The sequence below is a fragment of the Peromyscus eremicus genome, chromosome 4, assembly GCF_949786415.1.
Source record: "Peromyscus eremicus chromosome 4, PerEre_H2_v1, whole genome shotgun sequence".
Classification (NCBI taxonomy): Eukaryota; Metazoa; Chordata; class Mammalia; order Rodentia; family Cricetidae; genus Peromyscus; species Peromyscus eremicus.
This window is the reverse complement of record NC_081419.1, coordinates 5,536,230-5,550,289: the sequence shown is the minus strand read 5'-3', so window position 1 is coordinate 5,550,289 and position 14,060 is coordinate 5,536,230. Positions and strand designations below refer to the sequence as shown.

The following is a 14,060-nucleotide window of genomic DNA, read 5'->3' as shown; positions in this document are numbered from 1 at the left end:
CTCCTCCTTTACCACTCCCCTTTTGGGTTGTAAAAGAAAGCCTGACGGTCACTGCCTGAGGAAAACTCTTGTCTGCCTTTATGACCCTGTAAGAATTCAATCCTGGTGACCTTGCTTTAACGAGAGCACTGCTGTTACATGGGTATATAACTGTAAACCTCAGACTGAGGGAGGATTTTTGACTGAAGAACTAGAAGAATGAGATGGAAGATGAGGAAGAACAAGATGAGAAAGACCAAGATGGGGCAGAACTAAGATGAGAGAATTAAGACAGAACTTAGAGGGGACAGCAGATAAATGTAGAGAGAAATCAGGCAAGAAAGGAGCTAGGCATGAGAACAGAACTGAAGCTGTGTAGATAGGATTTTATCTCCGAGGAATAAAGTAGATGGACCAAGAGCTCGGTGTTCTTAGATTCTTTTCCCACAGATTATTCCCGCCGTTAGTAGCGTCTCTTCTGGGGCCTTGGGAAGGGAACTCAAGAGGCAGGACCTCAAAAGTTTCCGAAGATGATCAGCGCTTTCCTCTCTGACTGGACCGGCTGCTATCTGCACATGGTGTTGAGGGGACCTAAGAAGACACTCCCTCCCTGCAGAGCCCACTGTCCCTGGATAGCCTTTCCTTTAGGAGAGAGCAGGGGGCCCAGGGCCAAGGGACAGCAGGTGGCCGGCCCTAGTCAGGATTGGGGGAGGGGCAGGCTAAGCACAAGGTTTTTGAAAGAGCCAGGAAGGCGAGCCCACCTGGGCAGCTGTGGGGCCAGATGGCCTGCGATCTCCTACCCTGATAAGATGGTAGGTCAGCAGGGCCCAGCTACTGTTAGAGGCCTAGATGGGGCACCACATGGAAGAGGTAGGCTCAGTGTGTGTGCGTGTGTGCGTGTGTGCGTGTGTGCGTGTGTGCGTGCAACGTTCTGGCTTGCAGAGGTTGGGGAGAGCCAGGCAGGGAGATAAGGGTTTAGATCTTTAGCCTCCACCGTCTGGCTGTGTTAGTTCACAATCCGCTTTTACCCTGACACAGGGTACACCTCCTCAGGACTGCTCTTCAGGGATATGTGGATTCAGTGAGAAATTAACTCTGCTGTTTTGACACTGACTTCTGACGCCCCTCCCTATATACAGGGAGACAGGTCCAGAGAAGAAAAGGACCTGTCCAAAGTCACATAGCAGGATCCTGGAGATTCCAGCTCTGACGGAGTACTTCTAAACCAGGGGCTTTAAAGACACATTGGCTTCTTTGGGAGAGGACATCCCCCCCCCCCCATCTCTGCATCCTGCCTGCTGTCTGCTTTTCTCAATTGGGATAATTAGCCTATTATGCTCCAAGGCTGGAGGCAGGTGGAGATGGAGCTGTAGATAGGAGGGGGCAGAGAGCAGTGTAGGAGCCACCGGCCCTGGCTTTATCTCGTGATCTGTGTCTATAGCCCACAGGGGTCTTTGGCTCAAGTTTCTTGTCCCAGTGGACCCAGCCTGAAATGGGCCAGTGGGCCTGGTCCCATGGTGCAAGGGAGAGATCCTGCATGTCCAGGCCTATGATGCACAGTGGGGAGGGGCTTGGGGCTGAGCTGCAGAGGGCTCCCCTCTCCTAGGCCCAGGATACAGGGTCTTTTCTGATGGGGACAAGTATCTGTTAAAGTTGTACATTATACCCATTTTCATGTTGAGGACAGGCGAGGGGGCCCCACTTCTACTAGGTGAGCTACGGCTACCAAATAAGATGCTCCACCAGGCCCCCTCGGGGTCCTGAAGACGGATCTGGAAGAAGAGCGTATGCCGAACCCCATGTAGCCAGTAAGGAAATCTGCAAATGGAGAGGATAGAAGGAGACAGCAGGCAGACCCAGGCACACAGAGACGGGGGACAGTGGTCCTGGAACCCTGTGAATCCCAGCCCTCCCCATTTGTGCCCTGAGGCCACAGAAAGCAAAGTGCTATAGCAAAGTGTCAGGATATGAACCAGGAGTGACCAGTGTGTGTGTTTGGGGGGGGGGGGATCCCAGCATGTCTTAGGCCTGGCACCTTTGAAATTTACAGGAGGGGAAACTGAGGTTCAGAGACTAAGACCATAAGCAAAGCCTCCCAGCTCCCACACTAGAAATCACGCCAGGCCTTAGTTACGTAGCACTTGCTGGCACATAACTTGTTCCAGACGCGAGCACAGTGCATCCATGCCCTTGGCCCTTGGACTGGCCATTCCTACTCTGCAGATAAGAGAGCCGAGGAGCACCAAGGGTGAATGACAGCATCCAGCTAAGCTGGATCTACGGCATGTCTCCTTCCAGCAAGGGACCAATCAAGCAGGACTCTGGACTGCCAGAAGGCTGGCTTTGACCTCTGTGGACACCTGGACATCACAGGACTCAGGCAGAGTTAATATTAGCAGTAACGACGTGGTCTAAGCCTTGCTCCCCTCTCCACTCCAAGGTTTTGTTTCCTTTGAAAGCTCCTAATCGCTCAGCCTCATTTTGGGATTTACAGGGCTCATTGCTGGCTGACAGAGCAGGGCCTCAGCCCAGGCACGGTGCCTACAGTAAGGCCTCCTGTGCATGTCACAGCACCCAGCGCTGAATCATTTCTTGCTAGCAGGTCCTATGGGCGTGACCCTGAACCTGGCTTTTGAAAGCCTGCCTGTCTCAGGCTCAACCATTGTAAATTATCAGCCATAAAACCTTTGATTAAGTATCTTTGTCTGCCTGGGCCTCAGTTTCCCCACCTCTGTGTAGCCAAGGTGAGGGAATACTCATCAGGTGCCTAGCCCAGTGCCAGCAGAATGGTGACAGATGCTGACTCTGTGGGACCCCAGAAGCCCCCTCGCTCTGTCCTCTGCCCGGCCCAGCCCTCAGGGATACCTCCTGGGCACTCAGGCCAGGTGCTCTCAGTTCTCCCCCACACCCTGCCATGTCTTAATGTCAATCCCACTTTGTAACCAAAATCCACCTCTCAGCACTGAGATCCCGCCGAGCCAGTAGGGAACAATGATATTTAAACACCTGTCTGTACCTGGAGAGGGGGAGATTGGGCTTCCAAGCTGCTGAGAACAATGGTAGCAGAAGGAATGCCAGCCAATCGAGCCAGCTCGCTCTCCTGAGACCCTGGGATGAATTCCAGCAGGCCTGGGAGAACGGGATGGGGACAGGCGTGGCCAGAGGGCTCAGCCAGGTGGCTGTGATGACTGACATACTCTATGCAGACATCCAGACCCTGGTCCTCGGAGCTGCCAAGGTTGGTTGTAGGCAGCAGCCTGTCTTCTGAGAGGCTGCCTGATAGGATCCCCCAAACTAGAGGGGTGCCAATGTTATAGACAAGATCAGAAAAGGTCTCCTAAATGTGAGTGTGGGTGTGCGTGCGTGTGCGTGTGCGTGTGCGTGTGTGTGTGTGTGTGTGTGTGTGCATTCGAGCTTGGGTTGTAAGTGTACAACGGCACACTCAGCCCGGTTTTGGTCTCACTGTGTAGCCCAGGCTTGCCTCAGACTTGCAGATCAGAGTGCTGGGACGGCGGGCTTGAGTTACCATGCCCAGCACCACTGTCACTGTTAGTTAGAGCTGTGTGCACCTTCAGGTCTCAGCCCTGCCACCGCAGCTCAAATAGCTGTCACAGACCACAGGGACGTGAAGGCTCTGTTCCTTGGAACTATTTATGGATTTGAATTTCATATAATTTCTTTATGTTATGAAAGTTTCCCCCCCTTTCCAAACATTTAAAAGTTAAAAAAAAAAAAAACCAAAAACAACTTAAAATGGTCCTTAGCTCACAAGTTGCAGAAAAATGGCAGCAGGGCTAAGGCTGACGGGGACTGCAGCTCAGGACCCTCGGTTCCCATGATGAAGATTGTCTGGAAGACGTGACCACCCATGCTGGGCACTCATGTCACCCACTGCTTATCCCACATTGGAGGTTAGTAAGGAGCATCTCCTATGGACAGACTAACAGGGCTCCCTGACCCTCTTGCTTCCTTATCTGTAAAATGAGCTGCAGACTGCCTAGGAGACTTGTGGGAACATTGCGGGTTGTCCATGCATCCAGCCAATACCTGGTACCTGTTGGATTCAGGCTGGCTGGCTAACATTGGGAATAATGCCTAGTCTTTCTCTGACACTGTAACGGATACAGAGGAACACCTCTGGAGGCTGGCACATCTCTCTTGGCACCCACGAAAAGGCCAATCCCACTGTCCCTTCCTCTCCCTCACCCTGGGTCCAACCTCGACCCCCTTCCACTTATACTTCTGAGTTCTGAAGGAGATGATGGTGGGTGGGGCTAGAAGGAGGAAGGTGTGGTTGGTGGGAGAAAAGGCCTGAGTCCTCAGGGGAGGTGTGGGTGGGGCTCCGGGGACAGCTGTGACTTGTACGTACCCGTGTATACAAGCTCTGCGAATTTGAGGCCCAGGCCCTGCTTGATTTTGCGCACTTCCCGGTCCATGGTGAAGGCCTCTATGTCTAAATGAGCGTGGTAAAGGATGGTCCCTGCTGGGGTCTCGTAGATACCTAGCCATTTTTCCAGGCAGGGGGAGAAAGAGAAAAAAAGAAAGAAACACATGAAACCCAAACTGTCAGCGAATGACAAAAAAAAAAAAAATAATAATGACTCGTCTGACAGGAGACAAGCCGGTCGGACCCATTCACTCCCAGCTTGCTGCAAAATGTGTCTGTCATTATGTTCATGCTGGGGCCACGACAGTCCACTCTGCGGCTTGTGGAGAAAATGTCTAGATGCCCCCCTTTGAAGAGGCCCTCAGACGCAGGAAAATGACAGGGTTTCCGAGCAGCGGACCCCCTCCCCAATGCATGCCCACCGGCCTGCAGTTGAAAACCTGTAATTAAACCGACTACGGTGGAGCCCAGGGCCCCAAATATCCCTTCCTCTCTTCCACCGGGGAGTCAGGGGAGGGGGGACTGCTGCGTGCGCGCACACACACGTGAACACGGAAGTACACACATGTCGCGGGCAGCTCTGTCTCTCCAGAGATCATTGGGGTTGCTTAGGACTTGAGCAGTGGTTCCACTGTACAGATGGGGAAGCTGAGCCCCTGAAAATGGACTTGACGGAGAGGGAATGGAATCCAGGCCCCTGGATCCCTGACCCACTGGTGTGGCCTGCTGTCTTGTGGGTCAGCTGGCCACAGAGAACAACGCCCAGGCCAGGGGAAAGGAGGTTGCTCAAGTCCCCTCCTGTCATCTCACCCAGCTGTTGTCAAAACACCTGATGGTCTCCATAGTGACAGGGTGGCCCCAGCTGAGCGGTGAACCAGAAGTTCCCCTCAGCAGCACCATGCTCTCTACCTGAGGCACGGAGTCCCCAAGAGGCATGGTTGTACCTGTTCGGGTGCCAGGCCCTATCCTGGTGTGGCCTTGGATAAAACCTGTGTGCACTGTCCCGACGGAGGAGGGCAGCAGCAGTGCCATCCCCGTGAACTGGGTCCAAAAGCTCCCTTTCTCTTCGCCACATGATGCTGAAGAGGCAGCTTTCTAGTTGTCCTGGCACCTCGCCACCATCTTTCCACACTGAGACTTTGTGCACACCTGTGCACCAGCACCGTTCACCACTGTTCACAAAAGCCCAAAGTTGAAGTGACTCAGGCTGTCTCCTGCGTGGCCCGTGTGACCCAGCTACAGTGCCTGGCTAGCCAGTCTCCATGTTCTACCAAGCACTGAGGAGGCTGAGGAAGGAGGAACACGAATTCAAGTCTAGCCTGGCCTCGGTTATGAGACGTACTTCACAGACAACCACCAGAGCTGGCCCGAGGCTCCGTGGTCCAACGTTTGCCTAACATGCCTGAGGCCCTGATCCTGGCTCCACCCCAGCCCCGCAGAAACTGGTGTAATAGAACAAGACTGTAATCCAAGCACTTGGGAGGTGGAGACAGGAGGATCAGAAGTTCAAGATCATCCTCAGCTACAGAGCAAATTCAAGGCTAGCCTGGATACAGGAGATCCAATCTCAAGACAAATGAAGACTGCCAAATGGAATAAGCCTGTTCTACAAGGCCAAATCCTGCATACCTCCATTTTCAGATGTGTGAATAGCGGGTGGCTGCTGGGGGACAGGATGCATAGAGGCACAAGGGACAAGTATTTAAAGGGGACGGCATTTCAGTTTGGGAAGATGAAAAAGTTCTCTGAAAGTAAGGTGGTGATGTACACGTGCCAATGTCACACCAGGCTGCACACCTACAGTTAAAATGGGATATTTGAGCTGGGTGTGGCGCACGCCTTTAATCCTAGCACCCAGGAGGCAGAGGCAGGCGGATCTCTGTGAGTTTCAAGCCAGCCAAGGCTATGTAGACAGACTCTTTTCTCTCTTTCTCTCTCTCTCTCTCTCTCTCTCTCTCTCTCTCTCTCTCTCTCTCTCTCTCTCTCTCTCTTTCTCTCTCTTTCTCTCTCTCTCTTTCTCTCTCTCTCTCTCTTTTGGTTTTTAGAGACAGGGTTTCTCCATGTAGTTTTGGTGCCTGTCCTAGATCTCGCTCTGTAGACCAGGCTGGCCTCGAACTCACAGAGATCAGCCTGGCTCTGTCTCCTGAGTGCTGGGATTAAAGCCGTGTGCCACCACTGCTTGGCGAGACTCTGTCTTAAACAAACAAACAAAAAAATAGTCATGTTGTCTTTATTTTTACAATAGTTTAAAAATGCTACACACACACACACACACACACACACACACACACACACACACACACGCACACACACTCCTATCTCATCTTACTCGTGAGGCTGCCATTCTGGGCAATCTCCTCCACCTTCCTGAATCTACCTATAACCCCACTCCCCCCCACCCTCTGATGTCCTCACATTTGTGCACAAGACCCCCGGCCTCGTCATTGCCATAGCAAAGTCCAGATCGGCAGAGAGGCAGCTGGAGGCAGTGACAGGCAGGGTGACCGGGAAAAGCCGCTGCTGACAGCCTGAGATCAGGGAACCCAAGACCCCAGCAGGGAAGAGCAGGTCCTGGCGGCGGCACATGCCTGCAATTCCAGCACCAGAGGTAGAGGCAGGTGGTGGAGGCTGTTAGTTCAAGACCTGCCTGGGCTACAGGGGACAACAGGGTCTAAAAACAGCATCTACTGAACGGTAGCAACAGAGAAAACCAACAACCAGGTGGTAGGCGCTGGCCTGGCATTCACCCTGGGTTCTGTTCTCAGTACTGCAACCCCCTCCCCAACAGTTCTGGTAACTTTTTGTGCTGTTCCACACCTGTAATCCCAGCACTCGGGAGGCTTGGAGGTAGAAGCCAGAAGATCAGGAGTTCAAGGCCAGCCTGGGTTACCTGAGATTCTGTCTCAAAAAACCAAAACCAAACAAAATGCAACAACACAATGCTCAGCGAAGAGGTTGAAGTCACTCCTTGGGGCAGGGTGGCTCCACCTACCAGAGTCTTTGGATGGCCCCAGGTCACCAGGAAAGGCCCAGTGGCCCAGCAGGCTGTTTAGAAAGACAGATTCAGGAAGTACCTGACTCCAAATGGCCGGGATAAAATAAGGTCAAGGCAGCTTCTGTCACCCTGGGAACACCAACAACATGAGAAAGCGATTCCCATGGCCTGTGGTCACCTCTGGACACCGAGCAGGTGCTAACACTAAGGCAGCGGGGCCCTGTGGTGATCCGTTTTTGTATAGCTTGGAGAAGCCTGTCCTCACAGAGGCTATAGATAGTGGCGGTGGCAGCATCCCAGGCCCGAGGCCGCCACGTTTTCAGGTCCTAGGGACCCAGGTGCCCTCTCTGCATTTCTTTTTCCCAAGCCACTGGGGACACAGCCAAGCTGTCAGTCCAGAGCTGGAGTTGGAACCAGAAGTCTTAGCCACTTAACGTTGCACCTTGGTCCCTCTCAGCATCCTCTGAGCCCCAGACAGGGAAAACGGGAAGTTGCTAAGTAACTGTGGTCATACACACTACCTCTGACACACGTCCTGAGAGCAAGCCTCTAGATTCACAACCTGTCCTGGCACATGGAGAGAAACACTCAGGTGTCTCTACAGCATCACCCGCAACAGTCGGGGGGGAGGAGAACACAGGCAGTGTCTAGGGGGCCACCAGTCACCCAAGGTGTGACAGGTACTGTCCAACTGCAGGTGTCCCCTGGGAAAAGGAGGCCAGCGGCACCAGCGAGCGGGCGGAAGGGCGGGCAGAACCCATCTCCCCGAGAGCTCTCGGCACCAGCCTCCCGGTTGTCGGCCTGCAGCCGAAAGGTCACAGGCGTGTAGCAAAGTCCCAGTCAAGAGACGCCAGCACAATTAATACTCCCGATCCCACCATCTCAGGTGGTCTTAAAGTTAATTGTGACTGATCAAAAGGCTTGGTTTTAGCTCTCGTGTGTGTGTGTGTGTGTGTGTGTGTGTGTGTGTGTGTGTGTGTCCATGAGTTTTAAAGCTATCCCCTCTCTTGGCAGGGGTAGGGGGTACAGATGATTTCTGTATTTCTTCCAGAAAAAAGAAATCAGCGACAGAAACCTGATTCTAAAAGACTATGGATTTGGGGCTTTTGACAGTCGGCATACAAACCACCGTGCAGAGAGCAGGAAGTGACAGCTGAGCCAGCGCTGCTGTGGAATAGACAACAGACATCTTCAGGGTGACATGCACCGCGGCTCCAAGTGTCTATTTTCATCTCCCCGTGTTTACGGCGAAGACAGAGGTGTCAGCAGCCCTCTGTGGAGCAGCTTCAATCACACCCTAATTACCGCCAGGAAAGGGGGGTGGCTGGGGAGGCCAAGGAGCTGGAGTGGTGGGAGGCGGAGGAGAGTGGACCAAGAGGAAAAGGTGGGGCCCAACCACACAGCTGCAGCAGCTCAAATTCTTGTCGGTTCCCAAGACTGCCGGTTGGCTTGGGCTGAGAAATGTGGTAGAACTGAACAGACTCTACAAAATCTGCAGGAGTCAGGCTATGGGCCAGGGTGCTTGGACCAGAGAGGCTCTGGCATCCAGAGGAAGGGGTTTGGGGAGGTGGACAGGATAGAGGGACACAGAGGACAGATTGACTGGAGCCCCGGGGCTCCTTTCTTAGGTACCAGGGCCAAGGCTGGAGGTGGTTGCCATGGTGATGAGAGGCAAGTCAGGGTGGGAGACTAAGCTGTTCTCTAGGCTCTTGTGCCCAGGTGGCCCGTCCTGTGGGTCAGATCAGGTCTCTGAGACTAGGCATCCCTGACCCGCTGGCCTCGGCCTCCTGCTTTACACCTCTCCCCTTGCTGTCCATCTGTAATGTTCCACGTGAGCACAGCTCTGGGAGGGCTGGGCAGACGGGCAGGGAGGCTGGATAAAAGGTCAAGTGTGTTACTCTCGGAAATGAAGTTCAGGAGGCAAGTGGGAGAGAGAATGGGGAGAGAAAGACAGAAGGAAGGAAGTCTGCAAGAGAAGAAAGCTGACCAGGCCTGGTGTGGGGAACTGGGGGGGCACTGAGGGGAGGAAAGGCTGGTGTCGGGAGAGGGGGGTGGGTGAGCAGCCATGAAGGGAAGACGAGGCCAGGTGGGTCAGGGCAGCAGAGGAGAGAGGGCTTGAGAGCCAGGCGGCAGGAGGGACAGACACAACCAGGAGGCTGCTTCCCGGGCTCCCTCCTGCCTGCCTCCTCCTCCTTCTCCTCCCCACTGATTTCATTTACTTCACTTAATTAGCCCCCCTCCAGAGTTAAAAAGATAACGTGAATAGCCACAATACAGCGAAGCCACACCATCTGAGGCTCCCGCAGCCCTCAGTCCCTGACCCTGTGGTTCCCCACAAGGGCCTTCCAGCCGGGCCACCTAGACCCAGGGTGCTGATGCTGCCCAATTCCCTATGCTCCTGCCCCCTAAGAAAAAAATCAGACGATTAATGAACGTCAATTACCAGCTTTGTAAAATCAATACAAATGACATTTCCCCCACATACACCGAGATCCAGAAAACCCCAGCTCTGCCCTCAGCATAATCAACGATCAACAGCGTCTCTGTCACTGTCCACCTAATAAACTCCTCAAGGGGAGTCCGTGGCACCCTTATTATTGGTCTGTTTTTGCTTTCTCACAGAGAAATGTTTGGAGTGCAGAAATAAAAACAGGATACGCCAAAATTACCAAGCATAAAAACTGGCAAGTGGGGACTCCCAGAGAGCTCTCCTAGGCTGGCCCTTCCTTTTGAAGGTCAGTGTTTCAGAGACGGAAAGCAACTTGCCTAAGGTTACACAGCAGTCCCCTCCCCAAGATAAAATCCTGTGCTTTTAAGGACAGCTACTGGGTACCCCCAGTATGCCCAGAGGTATACACACACTATCTAGGCAGAGTTGAGGACTGAGCTCCAGGCTTTTCTGTGGATGTCAAGGAGCCACGTGGGGACTCACTTAACTCCATGCCGTGACTCTTCTAGGGAATCTCAGTCAGGAGATGGTCTACCTCCAAGACTCAACACCCAAACCCATTTCACATGCGTTAAGTCAAGGCTCAGCAGGCTAAGCTGATTCTCAGTGGAAACGGAATCAGGATCAGGACTCAGGCTCTCCAGAGACCCACCCCCCCACCACCAGGCCACCCCCCCCCCACCCCATCCTCTCTATCCTCTCTTCCCATCACACTTTCAACCAGCTGGGAGCTATGCTATGGCCATCTTCCCTGATTGGTGCACTCCAGACCTTCATCATTACCTCTTTCCGCTCATTTTAGTTCCTCCACCCAGTAGGACGACATTTCAGAGTCGGGTCTGGCCAACCCTTACCTCCCCAGTGAAGGAGGCCAGTAACTATCCTGTTGGATGGACTGGCTGAACCCACCAGGAGCACTGACTTGTACCTGGAGTCAACAGGACGTTGCCACAGCCAAGTAGTAGAGTATGATTGGTATCTGACATACCTGAGTCACACTGGGCCTTAGAGGGCCTAAGACTGCCCTTGTGCTCCCTCAGAATTCCCCTGGGGATTGCAAGCCATTGACAAAACACCTCCACAGAACCTGTTCATGCTATCATGGGTGGATTTGAACCTGGATCTGTCCATCTCCACAGCCCAGGCTCTTAGACCGCCACCCTATGCCTCCCTGGGCAGATGCCTGTCTGAGTCCTGCCTATAACTTGCAGTGAGCCCTTGCCCTTCAGGGCCTTGGTCTGCCCATCTGTAAAACTAGGTGCTAGTTTCTCCCAAGGCCCCTTTAGCTGCCTTGGAGGAATGCCTTTGTGTGGCTCCCAAGGGCAGGTGGAGACAAAGGGCCATTTAATCAGATGTTAAATGGGTAAGAGACAAAGGTAGACTGGGAATGAAGAGACACTCATTAGCCTATTGTTCTTTACAAGGCCTTCTTCTCAAGAGAGCTGCAGTTGTGCGGATTCTCACGGGTGATCAATCTGGGAAGAGGCAGCTCCAGTGCTGCCCTCCCCCTCAACTCTCAGAGGCAGACCCAAGATACACTATGGGAAACTGAGGCCTGAGATCACCAGGCCGGGTCCCGGGATCTTCACCTCCTCTAACAGCTGACATCTACCCGTCAGCTCTCTTAGGACTCTCAATTTAAAAATGTCTCTAAGGACCAAGGCTGGGACTGAACCTTGAACCTTGGCCTGGTTATTTGGCTGTTAACCTTCTCCAATCAACCACGGAAGCAAAGTGATCTGAAGACCCTACCGTGTGTCACTGATATTTAAATATTCAGGTGCCCAGGTCAGTCAGGGGCCCTAAGTGCCAAAATAATGAGAGTCCCCTAAAAACATTGCACATTCACACACACACACACACACACACACACACACACACACACACACACACACACAGACCTGGATTGGAGATGCTCATGGATGGGGAAACTGAGGAGAGAGGGGGTACAGACAGTAAAATGGCACATAGCTAACAGGGAGTCATGAAAGAACAGAGGCACCTGCCTGGGGACCAACCCCACATAAGTCTGGGATCAACTCTCCATCCCTCAGCCAAGAAGGGGATCTGATGGCCCCATGGTGGCAGACTACACCGGCCAAAGTAGCAGGCATACCACAGAAAAGTGTCTGTCTGTCCCCGGCAAAAAGGCCTTGGAGACATGCCAGAAGTGGCCTGGCCTGTTCAGGGCTCCTGCGTGCAGCTCACAGCGCCCTCCCTGGCAGGAGTCCCACTCTGCTGCCTGCCTGGTGCTAGAGAAGCGCCTTAATGAGCAGGAAATTGGCGCTGCATGGTCCGCCTCTTAACCTGGCTGGCCCGCCTGTGACACAAGACAGCCTGACCTCTAGGCTGACCTCTCTCCCAGACCCCTCCCGACTCTAGAGGCAACTCCTCTCACAGCGCCCTGGGAAGTCAGGGGCAAAGTCGGGGTACAAGAGAAAGAAGGGGAAGCCGCGGTGGCGTGGGGTGAATGGTCACATCCAAATGGCACAGGTGTCTCTGGAGGTGCCAAAACAGGCCCCAGGGGGTGCTGAGGCCCGGGGGGGGTGGGGGGGGGTGGGTGCTGAGGCCCCAGGGGGTGCTGAGGCCCCGGCGGGGGGTGCTGAGGCCCGGGGGGGGGGGTGCTGAGGCCCCAGGGCGTGCTGAACACACTTACCCCGGGACTTCATTCCAATGAAGCGGTTCTCCACGATGTCGATGCGACCCACTCCGTGCTTGCCCCTGGGAAGGAACAGGTCACTTGGACTCAGGTGCTGCCACAAGGCTTGGGGACAGAGGCTACCCACTAGGCAGGTGGCTTTGGCTTGCCTGAAGAGCTACTTATGGGCATATTGTCTCTGTGTCAGGTCCTACGACTCAGCTTAGAGAACACCTGAGCCAGGAAAACAGGCCCAAATGGACAGGCAGGTAAACTAAGGCCCTGAATGAAAAGGGATCGTCTGGGTCATGCTGGGTGCCCCCTGCTTCACCTGTTACCTCTGATCTGGGACTTGCTTGGCCCCAGTCCTCTCTAAGACTCATCTTTCTTTATGTCCTGATGCCAGCTCAGCCAGAGGCCTGGAGCCCCAGCTGGACCGACCGGAGGAGGTAGTGGTAGCCCTGGGGCTTTTATCTTCGTGGGTTGTGGGTTTAAATAAAGACTACCAGGACTCTCCTGCCAAACCAACATGGTCCAGGAGACTCCATGTCTACAGGGCCAAACCAGCCAGCCCTCCAGGTCATGAAGCTCAGGTGTGACCAGTGTTTGCTGGAGGTGGCAGTCCTTGGAGACCGGGCAGTCTGTGGACACTCACGCAACTTCGTTCAGGTACATGAAGAGCTCCAAGGAAGTGCGGTGGGTAGTGCCATCTTTGATGTTGGTCACCTTCACAGGGACCCCTAGGGCAGAAAGAGAGAGAGTAGTGGGCCTCCAGGCTGGGGCTCAGCAGAGCAGCCTGTGCCCAACCACCTCACCCTCTCCCTCCACCCACATCGCCTTAAATGGATGTGACAGATATGGAGTCCCAATGACTCCTTCAAAGCCCTGTGCTGGGGGGAGAGAAGGGGCGAGAAAGCCCCCCAGAATGAAAGGGAAAAATGCAATAAAAACGCTCGCCCCCTCCTCCCATTCTCTCTGCCCCTTTAGCATTTAGGGGCTGTGAAATTGGAACCAGGCCCTGAACTAATTGAATTTCACGCTTGGCCATTGTCTTACCAGTAAGCACCTTCTGTCCCACCAGCTACCCGGGGGCCGCCTGGCCGAGGTGCAGCCAAACCCTTGAGTACGCACAGGCGTGTGTACATGCGCGTGCACACACACATGCATCTAAGCAGCACTCTGCCCCGCTTGCCAGGTGGACAGGGACCTCTCAGGCTCAGCCTTGCACCCCAGACCCTCGGAAAGCCACCTGATGGATGAGCTGGGGTGGTGCCCCCTCCAGCAGACACCCATGAATTCTGAAATGTGTTGTCTGGGGTGGTAGGAGGGAGACAGCCAAGGCTCAGCCAGGGAGGGGCCATGTCGAGGGGGGCGGTGGGGAGGGGGCAGTGGGTGGGTTTGGGGTTGACTTTGAATAGCAAGGGGCACTTTCTCGAGCAGTGTGAAATGGGTAATAAATGTATTAGGGGGCTAACAAGAGAGCCGTAACAGTGACAAAGAAAAGCTGTTCAAAGTTGGCGGCTAATCCCCCACCCATCTGCCTGGCTCATTACCATGTCGCCAGCCATCGGGTGCCAATCAGGGCTCAATAGCGTCTTTGGAGTCTTTATTA

The 14,060-nt window shown here is 54.0% G+C and overlaps 1 protein-coding gene across 1 annotated transcript in view; it reads right to left on the bottom strand.

The window, feature by feature from the left end:
- The window catches only part of Ass1 (argininosuccinate synthase 1), a 45,433-nt gene that overhangs the window by 7,956 nt on the left and 23,417 nt on the right, over positions 1-14,060 (bottom strand). The window contains exons 9-11 of the mRNA XM_059260028.1: positions 13,104-13,188; positions 12,467-12,531; positions 4,349-4,480 (exon numbers count right to left, since the gene is read on the bottom strand). Coding sequence (XP_059116011.1) covers positions 4,349-4,480; positions 12,467-12,531; positions 13,104-13,188 — 282 coding nt within the window. The remainder of the gene's footprint in view (positions 1-4,348; positions 4,481-12,466; positions 12,532-13,103; positions 13,189-14,060) is intronic.